Consider the following 23563-nt stretch of genomic DNA (forward strand, 5'->3'; position numbering starts at 1 on the left):
CCACAGGGACAATCCTGTGACCGCCAGCTCCCTACCAGCAATACATTTCCGTATACGTTATCATTACACACTCATGGTGGGATTGATCAAAGTCAGACAAACTAGAAAATACGGATTCTAGTCTCGCAACAAAATGCTTCCGTACGAGGGTGTAACCATCGTTTCACAGTGCAGGAGAACTTGATGTATATATGATATCCTCTGGGATGATTGGTGGGTCTCATTACGATCTTTCATGTGAGATGAAAAGATTGCTGACATCCTTCAAAACGTGCGGAAACATTTAAGTAGGAAGAGGGCTGGACCTGTGTGCTACATGCTGTAGCCAAACGGGTTTCGACAACATACGCCTTTGATGATATTACAATGATATCGAGTCATTATCGACCCCCAGAGTTAACGTTTAGTGCTGCTGGCTTTGTTATATCTTCTTCCCCGGCGAGACATACAGTAATTGCAATGATAGTGCCAGCCACTGTCTCTTAAACGGTAATTGAGTAGGCGACGATCTGAGTAAAAACAGGACAAGGCTTGAATGCCGAAGTAGATAGACACTATATGCATGGATGAAATGTCAAAAGATGTCTGGGGAAATGTCTTTAAGATTTGGTAGTGGCTGAACAGGGCAGCAATGCCGACCTTGAGGCTCGCTTGAGTTTTAGGATAAATGCACCTGTCTGGGGTGACACAGCACCGCAGACACTGCTGCGTACATGTAATACATTTAATGAACTAATGTACGAGCCTGCCCTGTGATCAGATGTGATGGTGATTTTCCTTCTTTAGCCTCCGAGATGCCTCTAAAAGGCCTCCGAGATGCCTCCGTTATCGATGTGTCCATACGGGCTTCCGAAGTAACGTTAGCTCAGCCTTAGAGACAGTCCTAAGAGACGACTTTGCGATAGGGCAGACAATAAAAGTCATTCCGATCAAGGCGTTCCTGTGCTGCAATGCATCTATAGGATGACTTCAAACGACAAATGGCGTCACTTTGACATTATCGCAGTCGTTACTATGGCTTCTATGACGCTCGAGCCGTGACGACACTGATGCCTGGTGGAACGAGTGTCCCGGATCTCGCCCACGCAGATGACATCAAACGAACATCACATTCCTTCAGAACGTCCCGGTGCTTTAAAAGCAAAAGTCACATGCCTTTAGTTGTCTCCGCGAAAGTGTTAACATTGGGCTTGGGCATTGAGATCCAGACATGTCGATGCGATTCACGATGTCTTCAAGACCTCTGCAATCTGCAGTACCAAAACACGCAGCTAGGGGACCCAAAATCTAATCATTTCCAGGTCTCATCAAGACCTACCCACCTACCAAATATCAAGACAATCCATCCAAGCCTTCTCGAGTTATGCTGTTCAATTACACACACACACATACAAACGCTACCCTCTGCATAACCTTCTTGGCGAAGGTAAAGAACAGGGTACAAAATAGGAATAAAAGCGGCCAATCAATAGAAGTGGAAAGAGAGAAAGGTGAGACTTCAGACGGCCAGGGATATGACGCTTTATGAGTTTTCGTCCATAGGCCATGAGGGCAGCAACCTTCGGATTATAGTACTTCACTTTTCAGTCGGTAGATGTCGCTCGTAGTCGCTAAGGTAATGCGGAGGTCCAGAGGAGCTAGCCTGGAGTTCAGTCTTGTTAGCTTTAGCTCGCTCCCAACGTCGCTAGTTGGCGGCTAGCGACGTTGGTAGTGGACTCCAGGATACGGAGCCGCAGGAGTAGTACTGTACATAGTGGTAACAATTTACAAAGACAACTTGAGTCGCGCCACGTCTGAGGACGGTATGATGATTTGCACAAGCATTTGTACTCGATTAAGAAAAAGGAGACTAACAGAGGAAAAATGCAGGGACTTTTGATGGCATGGCTAAAAAGTAATTTTACTTTAGTTGTATTTTCACACCGACTACCCATCTAACGTGTACACAGCCGAACAAATAAATAAATGAAAATAAACGTTTTTGTTAAAAAAACTTGCATCAATACATGAACTTTGTTATAGTATGAATCTACAAATGCAAATCAGAATGTGGTTTATGAAGCTTGTCAAACGAAAATGTCCATGTCTCAAATGTTGTCTTCAATGACAATCTTTCTCATCTGCGCCGAAAATCCGGTCTATTCTATTCGGTCTAAACTCCTGCTCGGCTGGACACCAACTCATGGGCACTCCTGTGTCGGGCGACCCCGACGGACCTACATAGACCAACTTGCTGGGGATGTAGGGGTGAGGACTGGAGATGGCGGACCGTGTCGCCTGGAGGGAAAGAGCAACCTTAGTCCGGGCAAGCTGCCCGATATGATGATGATTCTTGGAATAGAATAGCATGTTCCAACATCTTTTGCTACTGGTGACCGGGAGCTAGGGACAAAAATTCGCACCAAATTTGTGTTGTTGTCTTTTTTTCGAAACTATACTGATAATCCCTGAATGGATTAACTGTACTCCGTATCTTTATTAATAGCACTTTATTCCGAATCTTACAACCGACCACAGCTAGCCAACGTGCCTCATCTTTGGCGCCTAAAATGACGTCATACATCCTAGCCAATCATAACGCCGCATGAGGGTGTTCCCCATACATGATTCACTTCCGGGGAGTACAGAGACGCCATTTTGCGTCTGATGTTGTTCTCCAAAGTTGGAGACAGTGGCTGATTCTCTGACTTCCGCGGGAAATGCGGGGAGAAGCGTGACTGACAAGTTGTCTAAGTAGCCCCTGCAGGTAAGAGACCGCTTTCTATTCCAAAGTGTAGACTTGAAAGTCGTCAGTGAGAGTTTCTATCCCAGCCCTGCAGCTGTTTACGTTGGTTCACTTTCACTTCGAAATATTCAGATCTTGGGGGACCCCCTCATGGCACAGTACTTCCCCTAAGTTTCTGTTCTTCTTTCTCATGAGTTGCAAGAGAATTCAGACGGCTGCCTCCTAAAATACAGGTTCTCAGTCAACATCGTGTATGATTTAACGTTTCTTGTGACGTTAGATGTATAAACTGGTAAGTTTTGTTGATGTAGTCAAGAGTAAATTTAAGGAGCTTATAATTAAGTGCCACCATGTCCATGCCTGGTGGTGATCTCTAGATAGTTGAAACAAATCTACTGTTACATAGTGAATGTTTTCGAGATCTATCATATCATATGGCCGTATACTTTGGGGGATAATGTAAATTATTAGGTCGTTAAGTCTGTATGTATACTTTACAAGAGCTTGTGACTGTGATCATTTTTTTTACTTTTGAGCATCAATAACATTTAGTTTTTAACTTGAGAATATTTGCAGTTTTTTCTCAGTGACATATTTGAATCCAATTAAGTGTTTGCCAGCTTGTTATCTGGGACAGTTGACTGTTAAACAATTGAAAATAGTTTCATCCAAAACCCACTTCAACATCCTGTTTCTAACTTTCATTTTGAATAGTGTTTATAGCAATGAGAAGTCAAGTTAGAAATAGGATCTGTTTTTAAGTGTTTACAATTTACCCTTTTTGCACTGTAACCTTGGCATTTGCCCTCACTTTTGTTGAAATATGTTTGGGCTCTTGACAGGATGGTCATTGAGAATTTTTCCCACTGACAGCATGTTCCTGTCAATAAGAATTTCCGCCACTATTGACAGGGCTGGCCTGCATATTCTCCAAGCAGAGGTTTCGGTCGAGTGGGGTAGGAGTGTCCGGGATTTTTTACGTTCCTACCCCACTCGACCGAAACCTCTGCTTGGAGAATAGGCCTGCAGTCAATAATACTTTTTTGCACTATTGACGTACAGGATATTCCTGTCAAGAAGACTTTTTACTACACTATTGCCAGTAATAAATTTGTTAGGAGCCAATCAAAGCATACATCACAGCCTTTGATAATCTTATGAATAACACTCTATAATTCTGTCAACTCTAACCCTTATATGATGCAAGAATAAGACTACAATAAAAAAAAAAGTATAACTTCGCCGGGATTGAATCCAGGGCCTGTTGCTAATGATGTAACCATGCTACTGTTGAACCATAACAAAATAGGCTAAAGGGGCGGACTGATTCAAACTAATTCCAGCACATCCTGTCAATAAGATTCAAAAAGAAGCAGTGTGTGTGTAATTGTTAAGAAAATATTTGTGATATGAATTTAGATACAGGATTCATCTGAAGGGATTCTAGTACTGTACTTGAATAAGTAAAACCAAGTTGTCTATTAATCTGCCTCAGGGCAATATTCGGTAGTTATTTGTTCCCATTTAGTTACATGTCACTACGTCACAGACATCGTATAGCTGCTGTCTATGGGCGACTGCTTTTCTTCATCACATTTCTGTGAGATTCATGTAAATGACAACTGTCCGTTTGAGGTACATGTACAATTATTATAATCTATGTCCTGATGTCTTTCACCCTATAAAAAATCTCTATCCTAAAGAAATAGCTTTTTTCAGCATACCTTGTGTATGTTTCTATATATGTACGTATTCAAGGTTACATTGTTTAATCTCCTGTCTTGTCACTGATAGATGCAGGGGTAAATAATATCCTTGACCAGTAAGATCAGGGGGTTAAGCCATCTTGTCTTGAGTCAGAATCTCAGTACAGCCTGACCCCACCTAGGATTTTAGTCCACAAACAGGTTTTGCATGTGATACTACTAATTGATATGGACCCCCCTCCCAGAATTTAGTCCTGTGTTGTTATTTTATTCTGCCATTACTGAAATTATTGCTGTAAAGTGTAAGGTAAAGCAGTCAACCTCCATTGAGGTGAAGCATGATGCTTTTTCAAGAAGCTAGTGGTAGTGCAATGCGGCTTCGCTGCGGGTCATGTTTTATGCTGAATACGATCAAAATGTTAATTTCTCGAACACAAATATAGGTACAGTAGCAAACAGTACATTACATTAGTGATTAGTCTCATAATTTCATGCTTAATTTCATATGTAATGTAATTTTGCTATGTCTTGATTACATGTACATGAATATCAAAATTATGCCCAACAGAACTTAATTGAAACTGGTACCCTTTGATCGGAAATCACAACATCCATTAAGTAACACTAGTCAGTTCACATGTGGAAAAACAGAAGCTATTAGGAATCTTCAGAAATGATTGATTTTTGCCTACAAGTTGGGTATCAGCTGAAAGCTCTCTTCACCATGAACATAATCATGTAAAAATTATAAGTCAGTGATATTCACCGCTTTAGATATGATCAGTTGAAAATGCATGTTTACGATGTAGTCCTATCTTAGCACAATGCAGCATCATAATGTCCATATGGGTTAGTACCAGTAATCGGGTGGCAATTGCTTTCGCCCACAGGGGGCTATCACACCTCGAATCACCTAGACCATTGAACTCAAGCCTACCCACTGAACTGGTAATTTGGTGGAAAAGGTGTGAAAAATGTAAATCGACCAAGGGTCAATGGCCATGTGGGCATTACCTGGCTCTCCATAGTCAATGCCTGGCTCTCCAGAACTGAACTCACACTTTGCCAGTTGGTGTGAAATACAGTCTAATTAAGCAAGACTATGATTCAAAGTAGGTCTGTGATCCAATTCAGGTAGCGGCCATTTTTTTTATAAAACAATATGTTCACTTTGTACTGCCTTAGAAAGGTTTGAATTATATCACTTTGAAATTATTACATTTGATGAACAGAACGGGAAAATGATAAGATGGTGCAGTTAAAATTAGCAGGGTGCAGGTAGTTTTATGTTACTAACATTATAGTAACACACTCAGGATAGATTTATTAACTATGAAGTATGACAGGAAAAGAACAGTACTGTATTTCAATTGTCCTGCTAATTGTTTGCCTCTCACTTACCAAGTTTATTTTATCATATATAGTGATAGATAGATATGGAAGGCAATCAGGAAATCATACACCATATCATTAAAAGTAACTTTACAGTATTCTCCAACTTCCAAGCAGAGATTTTGGTTGAGAGGGCTTATTAGATGTGGCTGTGAATTCCTAACCCTTTATCTCCCTCCAGAGAAACGGCACTCCTAAAACCCTCTTGATCAAAATCTCTGCTTGGAGAACAATAAGAATTATAGTGAAACAATTTCTGTCAAATCAAGGAGGTTAAAATCCTTGGTCAAATCAATCATCTATTCATCTGGTAGAGGCCTATTGTTTCGTGCCCACTCTTGGAACAGCTCTGCTGGTTGACATCACCCCCCCCCCCAACACTTATTAGTTTATGCTACTTTTATAAGGTGGGGTGGCATTATTTTTTGAAAACCCAAATTCCAAAATGTCCTTCTGAAATGGTTGACATAGCTGATTGGGTTGGAGACATGTTCATAGCATTTTTTCACCTTCCTCAAAATCACTGTGATTGTAACTAAAAGGTGACTGAATATAGATACTGTATAAGTTTAAATGCATTCTTTAACTTTTCCTGGCACGACATACACCCGATATATTTTCCACAAGCGACAGTGATGTGCCTTATTGTAATTGTGATATTGGCAAAACTAAGAATTTTTCAAAAGCAGGAGACTCTGAAATCGAGAAATAAGAAAATACCCGTTCAATTACAGAGGTGTTTAAATTTTCATAACTTTGTAAATCTTCCAGTGTTGACTTCTCTCTACTTTGGAATCTTTTAAAATCGAATTCTTTAACCTTGTTGTTTGAATCAAGGACATTATATAATGTCCTTGTTTGAATGGAGCGTTACTGAGCCACTGATGATGTTGTGATAGTAATGTCATTTGCATACAGGAACAATAGCGGTGGAAGTCTTGGCCTGCATAACAATGTGAATACATTATGGTTTCCCAAAATTAGTGGACATTTGTGGTGGGGATTCCCAACGTACGCGTATTGACGATTTATAAAACAACTTCGCTAAAAGGTTTAGGAGTAACTTAGGCTATACAATAATGGTAGTTAATATATACAGGGTGTGCGCTGTTCATTGAAAAAAAAACTGTACTTAAATTTACAGACACTGGGGATAAACGGCTTGTTTAAAATATAATAAACTTCACTGATAAACTGAGAAGAGTATCAAAGCCACCACTCTCGACAAATCTACTACATATTGTCTATAGACATCTTGATAGTGTCAATGGCGATCCATTCGTTCAGCCCTTGAAACAACGCACATAATGACATACTTCCAAGGATGGAACCGCCTTTGTATTTGTAAAGTGCAATTTGGTTTACTTAAATTCACCCCATTTTACTCATTTGTCACGAAGACGCAAGTTTTACACATTCACCCCTCCATATTTACATGTGATGATGGGAACAATACGAATCTGGTTCACGGCTGTTCACCCACATTTCCCACTATATCCTCACATTCACTTCTGCTCATGGGGTGAAAAGGTAGTGGCGATTGCGAGTTTGGTAGTGTCAGTTTGTTTTGGCATCATACACTCGGGAACAACTGACCCACGCCCTATATTAAAGTGCAGTCTTGCCCACATTATCTATCACCAGGTGCTAATATGTAATGGCCATCTCACCTACTTACTCTATTTGCCCGTTCTATATACATTCATAAAATGTAACGCTTCGATCATTGAATAGTTTTAGAATTTAATCAAGGAGGTCTCTTTGAATTACAAACTGTCCTCAAACTAATATAGACTCCCCCGGCACTGTCAAGGAAAACAACATAAGTGCAGCAAGGCCCTTATTAAAAGATATGTTTGAGGTCATGACAATTGCAATTAAACTCTTTGAAACTGCAGGCATCAAACCCATTAACTATTATATGATAGAGATACCTTCAATCACAAGTCTGCAGTCTGGTAGAATACTCATTTAGGCCCACTTTATGCTTGCGTCATTTAAACCGATGCAAACCTGTTAAGTACCATTTCGGTTTTCTTTAGACCAACAGACGGAAGCGCAGTGCACCTGACCCATAGCACAAGATATTACAGTCGCGCACAATTCAAATAGCGATAGAAGAGCCGCTTATTTAGTCTGGCAGTAGTTCATATTTCTTATTTTTGTTAGTACACGTTTTCTTGCATGTGGGACGCCGCCTACGTGCCAACAAAAAAGGAGGATGAGATGCATGTTAAGTTACAGGGACGGACAAGACTCAGGCTTGAACCGCTAGCGCCTTGTCCAAACAAATTCATTCATGTAAAATTCATTGAGTGTACTGAATGGTCTGTTATCAAATGAGACTTGTCATTCAAGTCACTGCATGGTTGAGACAGAAAGTGTGGGGAGGGGGGCAGCACAGTTTTAAAAAGTTTGGGCAAAAAAACCCCACCAATACACTTGTTGAGAAGCGTAGGGGTGACGGTGACCGGGACACTGTTCTTGGCTATGATATACAGGAGTTGTAGGGTTTTCTGCTACATTGATTGCACTAGTACTTTTAGCTACAAAAAAGCATCATGCTTGTCCTCAGTCTGAGGTTCCACCACTTTTTCTACATACATTAGATAATATCACCTTGTATGTCACCTTGAATACATTCGTAAACAAGAGCTTTTAAAAAAAGCTGGCGTTTCGGCTACGTTTATAAGTGTGAATTGTCTTTTCCCTTTACTTGAAGTAAAATCTGCCAGAGGAAGTCACTCAAGGGCTGTTCAGTCTATAAGAAAAATTGTCATTTTGGGAAATGAGTACTGTTTTAATAGAGAAAGGCAGATTGGGGAAAGCAATTTTGAAGTTACGTCACTTAACTTAAGTGCTTTTGAAAAAGCTGGTCTTGGCCTACAACTTGTACTTATTTGTAAAATGTATAATAGGCTCATTATAAAAGCTATCAATGTAATTATGTACATGGCACGCAATAAAACATAAAATTTGAAAAAGCACCATTGAATCATCAGCACTATGGTAATTAAGTGAAATAGAAGTTCATAACAGCTAAGGTTCTATCTAAAATGACTACCAAATGTCAAACAAATCAACAGCTACCTCATCCGTATTATTCTGGTTTCCGCATTTACAACATTTCTTCCTTATTTTCCTGGGTAATTTTGCTAAAATTCATGAAAATTCCCATAGTTTTGTGCCGAGGGGCGCCACTTTCCACGTCCGTGTTGTCTGAATGAAGTCGATACTGAACAATGGAGCATTTGCTACTGTAACAAAGAATCGCTGTTTTGCAAACAACATCAAGAGCCTCTGTTTACATCGGGGATAGAAGTTTAGTGGCGAGTGTTTTGCAAGAATCATCTTACCGCGCATAGGAGCCGCTGCACGGTATTTTCCATTACAATGAACAGAAAAATTCGAATGCCGGGTTTGGAATCTATGAAGTCCTGTTCATAAGACAAAGGCCTTGTATACAGTGTTTCCGCCAGAGGGGCGTCTTCCCGTCAAATGACGGCCTTATGTCGCTTTGGACGGCCTGAACTCAGACATAGGCCGTCCTCTTTAAAAAAAAGACAAACTAAATGCCGAGAAATCGGGGAAAAAAATACGAGAGGTCGGCATAATTTCTTTGTTTTTCTTTGTTACTGCGGGCGTGGGGACGCTCTATATCGTTGGACATTCACACTCTTTTGTTTGTTGCTATTGTTAAGCTTGCGAAGAATCGATGTCGGTGCCTTTGGCATACGGTGATCTCATTAAAAACCCGTTTTTCAAGACTCAATCGAAGAAAGTCATCGAAGCAAACAAGAAAAACGTAAACAAAACAAGAATTTCGCCCGTGCATTTCAGCCTCTACGTCGTAATTTGCCGCGATTCGCCGTCATTTCTGACCGTATTCGACACAATATATATTCCTTTGAGTGTTTTTCCGTGAAAATTCTCCATATGTACCGTAGATAAATCATAATTTTCGCTATGAGTTCACATAAGTCGAGCCGCAACCTGCCCCGTCCCGGGCCGTCCGCCATGTTTTTAAGCTCATTGATATGCAAGGTTTTAAGCGCTGATTGGTCCGCGTCATAAAATCCTGTGCTCTGATTGGTTGACGGCAAGATGTCACGTGACCACAGGGCGGGAAAACCCCTTTACACTTCAGACGCTTCTGGTCACTAGTATACTTTATATAGATCGCATTTTGTGACGATTGAAGCAGTATTAAAGCGACCTTCGTAACAAATTGATTTTGAAAAATTAACAAAGTCTTTTCTGATCACAACATTCAGTTACTTTTCCTGGTCAATTAATTTTCGCGGTACGGTCAATTAATTTTCGCGGTACGGCCCTCCCCAAGTGGACGGCCTCTCAGTCGCGGTCTGGCGGAAACACTGCTTGTATCTATTAAATGAATATTTAAAAATAACAAATATAAAATATTTCTTTATTTATTAATGAAAAAAAATGATATTCATAAATATGATATTGATAGATTAATATAATATCAATATATATTTTTGATATTCAATATCTAAAAAGAAAAAAAAAATCCATGCACGGAGACGAACCCGGATCTTCTGGGTCCGAAGAGCTTCGCGTTGCCAGATCGGCCAAGCTGCGGTACGTAACTATTCACACTGGACGTAATGCTAAAGCCTTACTATATGGTATCATTTATGCCGATTTTTGGTCGTTTTCTTGACGAAATCATTTTTTTTCTTCTGCAATCTTGTGGAATAGATGTAATATGGTCATTTTTCAGGATATCAAAGTCCGAAACCACAATGCAATGATATTTCCGAACAGTTGTAGCAGTTACATGCGGTCGCCGTCCTGTGTCACATGCAAATCTGCGCCGTCCTGTGTCACATGCAAATCTGCGACACAGTGTTGAACCAAGCTTCCCTGGTCCTTGCTTGAAGCCTCCTTGCTTGAAGGTAAAAGCCAGGACAATGCGTTCCGGCGCGCATGCGCCGAAACGCAAAAAGCCATATGGAAGAGCTATCTTGGGAGATATACCCATGCAGTTCAAGTGGGGAGACTGACTTATTTATAATTATAATTGGTAAATACAATCAAACATTTTTTAACCTGATATAAAAACATTCTAGCCACACCAATGTGTTAACTTGCTGCCATCTAAAACACATTTATCTAACAATAACTAAAGGCCACGTTCATGATTAAAAAAATTAAATACTTCAAACCGTTTCTGATGAACTCAGAATTCAAACAGTTTACATTTTGCGTCGGCAATGCAAACTTGCTCCCGCGCTGAAAACGGTTTACATTGAATTTGCATAACTCTGTTATAATCCCGCACCTCGAGTTAGCGGCCGTAACAAGATTTTATTAATCAAAAATTTCCTATTGACAGCCGAAACTTTCACTTTTCCGCGCGCTGACCAAGAGTTGTACTTTTAGTGTCTTCAATCGGCACAAACCTGCTGTCCTTCAGGCCCATGGCGATTTCTTTGTACACCTCCTGGTTCCGATCAAGGACATTATATAGAATTCTATATAATGTCCTTGTTCCGATGAATGCCATCAAGGTTCTTCTGGACATCTTGATTCCCCCACATAGATATCAGGGCTCTCGTGTCCTCATTGGACCATTTGTTAGAACCTTAGCAAAAAGCTATGATTCAAAAACGCTCCGATTGACAGCTGGAAACATTGAATTCACTCTTTCCTGCGCTAAAGCCCAAGTGACGCCAAGAACTATGACCTCATGTACCCGGATGTACGATGTCATAAAACGTCAATGTGAACAGGTTCCTTAACGCTTTTGGGTTCATGATTACAATTCTGCGAAACCATTTTATTCAGAAGCGTTGCAGACTTACCTCAGGAGGAGGTTAAAAAGTGTTCTTCATGTTAACTTTTCTTCATGTTAACTTTTTTGATTGTATCATTTTCATCTCGCCTGCTCAATTTGTCCCTCAACAATCAAGTTTTGGCATGGCCAAGTTTTTGCAAGGACATTTTATCGTGTCCTTGGTTTTTGCAAGGACATTATATAATGTCCTTGGTTTTTGTAAATCTTTGTGCAAAGATGGCCTGCTTGTCATATTGCCAGCAAGCAACAACAACAAAACAAACTTGTGTAAATAATGGACCATTGTCATTCAAGCTCTGTCTTAACCATGTTAATTGGTAGGTATCATTATCCGCTCTTTTTGTATGGGCAATCAGTAAGTATTATGCAAATTGTTTCCCTGAAGCTTTGTTACGTAATGTTACAAATGTTTTTATAAGTGGACAAATCTTTGCCAAGGAGGTTTTATATGATAATTTCATTTGCAAGTTCTTGCCCGAAGGCTAATTGCAACATGAAACTTGGTCAAATAAAGATGTTATATTCATGGGCCAAGCAAGCAATTAGAAGGCTTTTGATCGATAAGAGAATTAAAACACCAGTCAAGTTATACATGGTCAAAGGCCTTGCTAACAGTAACAAACAAACAAATCCACAACTCAGGACTCGAAGCAAATCTTAAACATTGAGCAAGGAGGTTTAATATATAGGCCTGTAACCTCCTTGCATTGAGGCTTTTTTAATCTCCCAAATTCAAATTATGAAAATTCCCAATGATTTCTTAACATCCTTTTTTTGGGCGAGGGCCAAGGGAAGACAATTGGAACTGTTACAGTTGAATTTGATTTGTTTCTTCAAGGTTTCTTCCACCACTCTTTAAAAAAGGTCAAAATCGTTTTACACCATTACATCTTGGTTACATTTATCACAGCTTATATGAATACAACCAAGGCCCATTATACTTTTTTTTCGTTCTTTGCATATGTCCAGATGCCCTATGTAGTCAAGCTAATTGACAACATAGCTTATTAGTTTGAAATAATGTAGCACTGTGATCTGGCAAAGTCATATCAAGGAGGTTCGATAGAGCTTCTTGTTCAAATCAGATTGTTCACCTCAGGAGAAAATTGTCAAATAAGTGCTAATTACACTGACTAGCTAGGTGTGATAACTCATTATGCGAGTGTTTTCAACAGTGTGGAAGGACTAATTATCACCCATTTTCATTGGGATAGCCCACTCTTAGCCCCCTGTGGCCCCAGTTTAGCAAAGTCTGGGCAATAGTACAGTCGCCAGGCCGAATCAATGTAGGTATGGGTTGGGCAACTTTAAAAAGGAATATCTTCATTGCTTTACATCTTATGACCAAATTAGAGGTACCATAACGCAAGGGAAATCATGCTCTTTCAAATGACATGTAAAACTAATCTGTATGTTCAGTAGAAAAAAAGTTGGAAAATTGGATTTCCAAGATGGACGCCTTCAAATCTGGAAAGTGGACTTCCGGATGTGAACTGAACAGTGTTAAGTGTTTCTGTACATGGAAATTGCTGGTAGCAGCCTTCATGCATTTTTTTATTAAATCAGGTGTTCTTTGAATGGCTAGCTTGCTAGTGAACTAGTTTTACTGGTGAACTGAGTACCGTGCATGAATATTTGATGCTCAAAACTGTATTCTCAATCACACCCATGTAATTAGGTATTGTAATTTTTCACACCTGTTCATTGTCTAGTGTAGCATGCAAAGTATTGTTACAACTCTACATACGTTAAAACTGACACTACAAGCACTCATGTACACGTACATTGTACATTTAGGACGTATCAATGAGTGAGTCACTGACCCTCCAAACCTCGCCCAAGGGATCGAGACAATTTTGCACATACCAACGATTCTTTTCAAAACGGTAAACTGTACAAGTATTTTGTAAAATCCTCAACCCTGTGCCAGCTGCTATTATAGCTAGCCTAAGATGATTTACACTGAAAAAAAAACTATATTTTGTTGCAGTTTCTGCTTTAAGCCTTAACTGAAGTCAAGAGGGACATTATGACTATTATGTTAAACATAATAGAGGCACTCAGAGCAGTACTGTCATTGTATCATTTGATGCTCAAGCCTTATTGTTCTGTAGTTAGTGACCTATGATATTTAGGATTGGTTTTCAAAACAAGCCTTCCTGAATGTTTGAGGATCATGTTTTATTTGGAAGGACACTACAGTTACCATACAATGTATATCATATTTCTCCTTCAGTTATTTTATAGAGAGGCAGCAAATCTTTTGTAATATTGTTGCAAATTTGACCAGGAGAAAATTGAAATATTTGCAATGATTGAGTTTTCCTCCTACTTTGTTAAGTAGTGAAAACAATGTAACATATATCTTATTACCTTATCCAACATGAAGTTGCACTGCATTGGATAGTTGAAAGTGAAGTTAGTATAAATGGTCCAAGTGGTTAATTAGCTATCCAGTTTACTCTCGCGTGGCCTAATACCTGAGACTATAATTTGTGAACTTAACTGGACAAAAGAAACCTGAGTCATGTGGATTCGAATCCAATGTGACCTGTCTGACTGGTTTCATGCCACAGTTAGGCCTGAATATGCATGTGCTGCAACATTACATGTTTACATGATAGCTATACAGGGACAGGGTTTTTATAAAGATGGGTCATGGCTTGTAGTTGTACCACGCAAGGTTGGCTTTCTCTAGTAGAGAAAGCCAACTTTGCGTGATACAACTACAAGCCATGCATGGAGTGGCCATAGTAGGTGGGTCAGCATCCTCCCACAGAAACTTTTTGCGTTTCGGCGCATGCGCGCCGGAACGCATTGTCCTGGCTTTTACCTTCAAGCAAGGACCAGGGAAGCTTGGTTCAACACTGTGTCGCACACAATAAGACCTTATATGGCAATACGTTCTCAAATCCTTGTATAGCCGTTGCCTTATATGGCAAGAGAGCACGAAAAGGCAGGCACGCTAGATTTGCATGTGACACAGGACGGCGACCGCATGTAACTGCTACAACTGTTCGGAAATATCATTGCATTGTGGTTTCGGACTTTGATATCCTGAAAAATGACCATATTACATCTATTCCACAAGATTGCAGAAGAAAAAAAATGATTTCGTCAAGAAAACGAGCAAAAATCGGCATAAATGATACCATATAGTGAGGTTATAGCATTACGTCCAAAGTAGGTAAATACGTACCGCAGCTTGGCCGATCTGGCAACGCGAAGCACTTCGGACTCAGAAGATCCGGGTTCGTGTCCGTGCATGAATTTTTTTTTCTTTTTAGATATTGAATATCAAAAATATATATTGATATTATATTCATCTATCAATATCATATTTATGAATATCATTTTTTTCATTAATAAATAAAGAAATATTTTATATTTGTTATTTTTAAATATTCATTTAATATATACAAGGCCTTTGTCTTATGAACAGGACTTCATAGATTCCAAACCCGGCATTCGAATTTTTCTGTTCATTGTAATGGAAAATACCGTGCAGCGGCTCCTATGCGCGGTAAGATGATTCTTGCAAAACACTCGCCACTAAACTTCTATCCCCGATGTAAACAGAGGCTCTTGATGTTGTTTGCAAAACAGCGATTCTTTGTTACAGTAGCAAATGCTCCATTGTTCAGTATCGACTTCATTCAGACAACACGGACGTGGAAAGTGGCGCCCCTCGGCACAAAACTATGGGAATTTTCATGAATTTTAGCAAAATTACCCAGGAAAATAAGGAAGAAATGTTGTAAATGCGGAAACCAGAATAATACGGATGAGGTAGCTGTTGATTTGTTTGACATTTGGTAGTCATTTTAGATAGAACCTTAGCTGTTATGAACTTCTATTTCACTTAATTACCATAGTGCTGATGATTCAATGGTGCTTTTTCAAATTTTATGTTTTATTGCGTGCCATGTACATAATTACATTGATAGCTTTTATAATGAGCCTATTATACATTTTACAAATAAGCACAAGTTGTAGGCCAAGACCAGCTTTTTCAAAAGCACTTAAGTTAAGTGACGTAACTTCAAAATTGCTTTCCCCAATCTGCCTTTCTCTATTAAAACAGTACTCATTTCCCAAAATGACAATTTTTCTTATAGACTGAACAGCCCTTGAGTGACTTCCTCTGGCAGATTTTACTTCAAGTAAAGGGAAAAGACAATTCACACTTATAAACGTAGCCGAAACGCCAGCTTTTTTTAAAAGCTCTTGTTACATTTATAACCCCCGGAGACTCACTTTCCTGCTTCTTGGAGGACACATTTTGTGAAGTACCAGTATAGTTTTCCCTCTATTATAGCCATTTTCCACAAATGTTAATGTTTTTAGAGATGGTTCTCCCCAGCAAGAAACACCTCGCCTCTACAGGAAAATTAACTGCCTGCTGAAGTCCACTATCTTAACAGTAAACATCAACAGTTGTGTGACTGATAGATGTCTCGTCAGAGATTGCTCTTTGATGATTCTGTTAGTCCAACTTGTTAAGGAGCTGTGTTTACATTTGTCCTACAGGACTACATAGGCGGAGATCATGGACCTGGAAGACAAGAGCCTTTTCGTGGGAAGGCAGAAGGGCGGTGACAGCCATGACTACACTCCTGTAGGTCCACTTCAGCAAGAACTGTTATTTTGCAGTTATATAATGTATAACGTATAGAGGTCTTCTGTCATATCTTTGCAACCTAGTGGCAGAACATTCTTTTTTATACACCAGTTTTACTCTTACATACTTAATTGTGCATGAATACATATGCAGTTAACATGTAGACCACCCTATGGGCATCTCCAAATTAGATACAGGATCTCTGAGTCTGATCTTTTTTTAATTTGATCAATTCTAAACTTTACAGTTGATTATGTGTTTGCAGAAAAGTTTGCTGAATCAGAGGTGAAATTTCTGACAAATGATTAAAAAATTGCAGGTAAATAGGATTTCAAGCCCTGCAGTATATTGACTATCAACAGCTACATATTTGTTTTCAACTTTTCATATTCTAGTTCACATATAATGTCATATAATAGCCCATGTCATGATCACTGTCTAGATTATTCCATATTCCTTGTCTGACTTTGAACAATCATGTCTTTCCTTTGCTGCATTGCACTGCCAGATAGTTGATTTTGCTAAAAAAAGGGTTTCAAAACAGCCTGCAACATGGAGCTGCTACATTCTGGACATGCTCGCCCAGTCAATCGTACCAAATTACTATTGTCTGTAAACTCTAAGGTTCATCTGGATGCAGCTCAAGGATACAAGCTGCAGTCTGTGAATAGGACATGTGTGTCAAGGGTAGCCATTTTTGTCCAACAAATGTAAGAAGCTACATGTAAGAGGGGAAGGCCAGAGATATCACCCCCCAATGACCTTTGGATTTTCAAATACTGTCTCTGTTGCAGTTTTCTCATATTGAAAAATTGAACTAAGGTTATGTAGTATTGTGCCTCTCTCCCTTTCTTTAACCTTCTCCCTGCTGTCTAACCCTGTAATTAGTTACAAATTTGGTCGACTTCAGCAGGGAGAATGTTTTAAAAAGTCTCAAATTATACTAACAGTAACTAGTCTTGATCCCCGGTTATACGATATGCAAATTTATATTTTCTAAATTCAGCTGTGCCATTGTTTTCTTAAGTAGGTTTATGCTTCATTAATTTAGATAGTGGAAATTCCTTCATTAAATTACAGTGTTAGCAGAAATGAACTGTCCCTGTTTGCCTGAATTCCCCGTAGATCTATACTGTGGTGACAGCGGTCCTGAGCCCTGACATGGTGGACAAGCTGCCGCCCAGGCGCCGAGAATTCCTGCAGAAACTGCAGACAGACACAGGTGTGAGCATCAACCTGCACAAGGGGGGTGGCACCTACGAGGTGGAGGGCAGTCTGGCGCAGCTGCAACAGGTGAGGGCAAGTTGTACACATGATTACTTTTCCCTGCCGCCAAGCTGTAAAATACATATACAATATATAGCCACTACAAATTTGGTGCCAAAAGACAATTGAGATGGTTAAACTTTGTTATCAGCAACTACCGATCTTTGCATGTGCAATTCACCTGGATGGGATATGTGTCTTAGGTACAATAGTGAAATGATTGCTGATAAGTATTTACATGTACCTTTGCACAATATGCAATAGAAGACAATTATGCCCGCTCCCACATGAATAAAGATTTGAAAGTTCATATCAACAGATATCACAAGTATTTCAACTCCAGGATGATGAATATAAAATCTTCCAACACTTATTTGCTACCATAGGAAGAGACCCTGGGGCCTACTATCTACATCTATATGTTGTATTGAACACAAAATGTATAACAGCATCTCTACTTCCAAACATTTTTTCTTACAAAGTTACATATTAGATATTTATTAACATTTAATTTCCCAGGTACATGACATACTGTCTGAGTTGGTTAGTAACCAGGAACCTCCACAAGCAAGACTTAAGCAGACAAACATCCCAAATGGCCTGCCTACAGAGGGTGTTCGTGACGCATCAGGTACAAGACCCATCGTGGCCAGGGAAGTTCCTGACAAACCTGCCACAAATGGGACACCTAACTCAAAAGTCTCCCCATCAGGGAAACCCAGAGGAGAGAAAGTAGAGAGGCACAGATCAAGGAATTCAGAGGACGATGACGGCTTTGAAATTATAGGTGAGGCTGAACAAGAGGAGGCTAGAGGTCACCATCACCAGCCAGCTGTGAGGCCAAAGGTCAGACACCAGCGGCCAATGGCAGCTCAGTTCGACAATCATGACAGTTCGGAGAAAAGGTCTGGGGCAAATGAGAAGAGCGTTCATGAGAGACATGACGAGGACGGTTCTGATTTGAGCTCGGATGATGAGGACGTGATGGCGCTCGACCAGGACACCTTCAACTACCTGTACCACGCCTACCAGGACAAGCTGCAGGACATCCGCCGCCAGTACAGGGTCAAGTTCAGGTCAAAGAGTAATGAGACAGACATGCTGAAGTTCAAGGTCATCCCAAAAGATCCCACGACAAGTCTGGATCAGCTAAACACAGCCAAGGACGCCTTCATCGCCCTGTATCAAAGTGTTTTCCCCAACTTGGTGCAGGAAGTGATGGAGCTGGCCTATGACCCTGCTCTGGCACAGCAGGTCAAGACGGCGATCGACAAAACCAGAAAAGATCATCCTGACGTGTATGTCCAGGTGGAGAACAACAACCATCGGTTTGCCTTCATTGGAGAACAGGTCCAGGTCAGTAGATGGGTGCTTTGGTGTTGCTCAGATTTTTGGGGAACGGGTTTTCTGCGCATGAAAAATTTGCGCGCATGAAAAAATGAATTTCTTAAAATATGTCAGAAAATGTGTAGTACAAAATTCTATGGCAAAAAAATGTGACCCTGTGATACAATTTTCCTTCTGTCACCTGAATTTTTGTTTGAAAACTCTGGATTTCTAGGTCCCTTGGGAATAGGTCCCTTCGGAGTAGTTGGAACTTTTTTCGGCATCATGCGTGTGCAAATTTCTCACATACACAAAACCCCAACCCGATTTTGGAACCTTCTATTTGTTGCCAAATGTGCACATTTGATCATGCAAATGGAAGTTAAGGTAAAGTAAGATAACTTTCTATTCATATGATAACTTTTTTTTTCTTGCATGCACTCTTTTAACAAAATTTGTTGTTCCCGTTGTACCCAGGTGATTGAAGCCAAAAGCCAGTTCCGTCAGCTGTCGGGAGTGATGTCCGGTCTGGTTCGTCAGGTGGGGAGGCACCACACCCTAGGCGGGCACATCATCGTCCCTACCAACCTACAGGACGAGATACGCGAGGAGGTGACGCGGAATCTGGGTGACAAGGTCCCGGAGGGGTACCCCTATGCTGAAGAGATTGAGCTCCAGGAGCGCAAGACCGCAGGGGCCAGTGAGCCAGTTGGAAACAGAGGGGTCAGGTTTAAACAGCAGGTGAGTAACATTTGACAGTACCGTAGTTACGATACAAGCTGGAACTGAGTTCTTCTGGTTTGATTGTAACAGTGCTTTCCTTTGTCTTGTAAACCTCAGTATACAGAGTAAATTTAACAAAGCTTAGCTTAGACCTATAAGTAGTTAAGCATACAATCATGTATTTGACATACGAATGTACACCTTGTCCATTTTGTTTTGTTAAGTGTTGAACAAAAATGTATATTGTAGACTTGGTGGTAGCCTTCTTTGGTGCCCATGTGCCGACAGTTTCTTTTGTTTATGGTCTGCAGAGTGACAGATATGTGTTCAGGACAAAGGAAGGCATCACCGTGTCCATGTACCAAGGTGACCTGACTCAGGAGAAGGTCACAGCTATTGTGAACGCAGCCAACGGCTACCTGGCCCACGCAGCAGGCATTGCTGCAGCTATCCAGGAGCAGGCTGGGCCCAGTCTGGAGGAAGAGTGCAGGAAGTATGGAGAACCACAGTATTTCAGCACAACACATTTACATTTGATGTAACTTTTGTCTTATAGGCATTACAAAAGAAAGGACTTTTTTTATTTCCCATAAGCAACTACTGAAATGTGTGGCCATAAATTAATAATGTTTACTTTCTTTCCTTTCCTTTGCATCTATCATTGATGATGAGCCATATCCATTGCATGAACATCTTCCCATTGAGGAAAGGCATTGTCTACATACTGCTAATATACTTGTCTATCAATGACTCCTCTTCTTTCACTTCACATAATTACTCATTCTTTCTTTCTTTCCTACTTGTAGCTCTTTCCTTCTTCCTTTCTTCACATCCAAGTTCTAGTGCAGTTCGTCTGGTAAAATACCTCATCCTTTCTTTTGGTACCTTCTTGGTTCTCTACTTTTGAAATTACACATGAATTTGTCTGATTTTTCATGGAAATTTGAATATGTGAGGTTCAAATGTATCCTTCCTCAGCTTAAGGTGTATTGTTGACTTGAAATTTAACCCCTCCTTTACCTAGTCAGGTCAAGGAAACTGCCACCAAGAGTCTCCTGAGATACTTGCAAATCCATTTGATTAGTCTATGATACATGCATATGTATGGTATGGTTGTTAATGTGGTCAATAGTCTTGACCAAAAATAAAGTAAGAAAATAAATCATTACCTTATAGCTTAAGGAAGAGTGTAGGATCTGACTTTGTAGACTTTCTAGATGTTTCTACCACATCATGCTTGCATGTTCCAGGTACATCAGTAAGCATGGCCCCTTGTACGAGACCCAGGTGATGCACTCCAGCGCCGGGGACCTGCCGTGTCACTACGTCATCCACGCCGTCGGCCCCAAGTGGCGCGACTACAGCAACAAGACGGAATGTGCAAGTGCCCTGCGTGTCACCTTCCTGAACTGTCTGGACTATGCCAATGAGAAGCTTCATGCTACAACCATTGCTGTCCCAGCCATCAGTACAGGTAAATTGCCTCAGTTCCTTCCATTTTCCATTCGTCGTGAGAAGTCTTTGGCTGATCAAATTGATTACACAGCAGACAGTCTGTTCAACATGTTGAACTTCTTGTGCAGCTTAAAATTTCCCTCAGGATGTTCCCCAGTCAGTTCTAGCCGAAGTGAGTCTCACACAGCATTAATCTATTCTCAGGTATCTTTGGTGTACCAAACGAAGTCTGTGCCAAAGCCGTGTACGATGCTGTCCGAGACTTCAGCAAGTCTCAGTCACAGCTGGGCAGCCTGGGGGAGGTGCGGCTGGTTAACGCAGAGCTGGACATGGTGCACGTCCTGAGACAGGTGTTTGAGATCAGCATGAGCCAGGAGGAGGAGGAGGAGGAGGAATGTGAGAGCCCCAGTTCAGGAAGTGCTTTCATCAGGTGATTCATCTTATCATCCGTACATTATTACCTCTTGAAAAAAAAAGGTTGTGTGTGTGTATGTGTGTGTGTGTGTGTGTGTGTGTGTGTGTGTGTGTGTGTGTGTGTGTGTGTGTGTATGTATGTATAGACATGCTCAACGAATCTCTAGAGATTCAAGCATATTTTTGGCCTGAAAATCTAGTAGTACCTGTTTCATATGACGGGGCTTGGTAACCTGTGAACGTCCCTAAAAATGGTGCATTGGTTGAGAGAACTCTATTACTATTACTGCCAGAAATATCCTTCAGAGCTCACAGACTCGTCTGTTTTGTGCTGTGTGATGCCAGCTTAAGGGGTATACACTTCAGTTTATCATCCTTCTTTTCAGAATCTCCAAAACAACAGAAGAGGTTCTCGCAGCCACTTCACCCAGGGCTGCAAGGAGGGGGCAGGACGTTGGAGAGGTGGAGGAAGAGGACACAGAAGTGGCCCAGATCACAGAAATGGCACCTGAGGAAGGGGAGGAGGGTGAACCAGAAGTAGAGCCTCTTGAGGATATTCAAATGATAGCAGGTAAGTGGTTTCATAACTGGTCTATTTTTTCATCGAATGAGTTTGGCACAGGATGAATTCACTTATTTTCTTGAGACTGAAAGTTTGATACGCAATGCTAACTTAAGGCAAAATGTGTTAACCATACAGTAGAAGGACATTTTATGTGTCATGCATAATTTGCAACTGCTGCTGCAGCGCGATGCTTGAAATTTTTTATTCTTTATTTTTCCCCTGTGTATCAAGTAAATAGTGTTTTGTTCATGAGATAACAGATTACTGTGCTGACAGTAATTTCTTGTCCAGCACAGTGTATACATGAACAATAACAATATATAGCATACTATTAAGTCCTTCTCATATTGTCGTCATCATTAAATACGTTTTTGCATCCTTAAAATTGTGACATTATTGATCATTCTTGTGGTGCATGATGATAAAGACATACTAGTAACATTATTGATCATTCTTGTGGTGCATGATGATAAAGACATACTAGTAACCTATATGTTTGTTGACAGGTCTGTCCCAGTGCAGCACATATAGTGGTTCTAAGCAAGGCAAAACTAATTTTGTTTTGTTTTTCCTCCAGGCAAACCCAAACTCCTGCACTCTATCTCTGATCCCCAAGGATATGGAGCCAGTGGGGGGAGGAAAAGGAAGCAGGACAAGAGCGACATCATTTTCACATCCATCACTTCAGATAGACCAACAACAGGTCAGTCTTGCTGAGATTGGCCTGACATTTAGCACCAGAAGAGTACTAGAGCTGTCTAAATTGTACAGATTCATAGTAAAGTCTCTTCAACAGTTCATGTCAAGGCCTGTCCGGTCATTTTTATCACTTCAGATAGACCAACAAAAGGTCAGTCTTGCTGAGATTGGCCTGACATTTAGCACCAGAAGAGTGCTAGAGCTGTCTAAATTGTGCAGATTCATAGTAAAGTCTCTTCAGCAGTTTATATCACTTGGTTCTTAAGTTGAGGTAATTGTCCAAATGCTTTACTATAAAATGTCATGCATGTCAATCATAGCTTTTCTGAGAATTCTGGCTGCAGGGCCTGAGGGATCAGACATCACATGCTTTAAGTGTAAGGACACACACATACAGTGCCCACACGGATGCTGATTTGATCCTCAATTGTTTCAATCCATCCCACCTTCCAATGTTTATCATCACTTCCTGTATCCTGATCCCTGATACCACAGATCCTGACCCAACCTTAGATCAGGAGTCGGCTCCCCCTTGCAGTGATGACCAGATTGCAGCTGCAGAAGTACCAGGCACTGATGAGGATGACCCTGATAAACGTGCTTGTCTTTTCTGTTTCCCTCTTCTTGACGTTCACCTTATCTGTACTTCACCTTGTCACTTAAGCTGTTTATCATCTTCTCGCCAGGTGGTTGGGTCAGCTACATCAAGAGAAATAAGGATTCTCTAGTAATGTTGAAACTCAATATCAATATGTTTCTATATCAGGCTCTGGGTGGCTGAATGCTAGAGTGGAGTTTAATGATAATAAATGTAATAAAGTTGTACTGTATAATATAGTATAGATAT

General features: G+C 40.5%; 1 protein-coding gene across 3 annotated transcripts in view; it reads left to right on the forward strand.

The window, feature by feature from the left end:
• Window positions 1-2596: 2596 nt before the first annotated feature.
• Window positions 2597-23563, forward strand: part of LOC136430961 (uncharacterized) — a 32352-nt gene continuing 11385 nt past the window's right edge. Inside the window, exons 1-11 of one of the 3 annotated variants that reach the window (XM_066422085.1) lie at window positions 2597-2746; window positions 16178-16265; window positions 17394-17561; window positions 18054-18890; window positions 19338-19601; window positions 19895-20076; window positions 20834-21057; window positions 21243-21468; window positions 21839-22023; window positions 22595-22720; window positions 23212-23313. In XM_066422085.1, coding sequence (XP_066278182.1) covers window positions 16197-16265; window positions 17394-17561; window positions 18054-18890; window positions 19338-19601; window positions 19895-20076; window positions 20834-21057; window positions 21243-21468; window positions 21839-22023; window positions 22595-22720; window positions 23212-23313 — 2383 coding nt within the window. In that variant the 5' untranslated portion in view covers window positions 2597-2746; window positions 16178-16196. Of the gene's footprint in view, window positions 2747-2926; window positions 3018-16177; window positions 16266-17393; window positions 17562-18053; window positions 18891-19337; window positions 19602-19894; window positions 20077-20833; window positions 21058-21242; window positions 21469-21838; window positions 22024-22594; window positions 22721-23211; window positions 23314-23563 lie in introns of those variants that run through there. The other 2 variants (XM_066422087.1, XM_066422088.1) reach the window with 2 other exon arrangements.

The sequence above is a fragment of the Branchiostoma lanceolatum genome, chromosome 3, assembly GCF_035083965.1.
Source record: "Branchiostoma lanceolatum isolate klBraLanc5 chromosome 3, klBraLanc5.hap2, whole genome shotgun sequence".
Classification (NCBI taxonomy): Eukaryota; Metazoa; Chordata; class Leptocardii; order Amphioxiformes; family Branchiostomatidae; genus Branchiostoma; species Branchiostoma lanceolatum.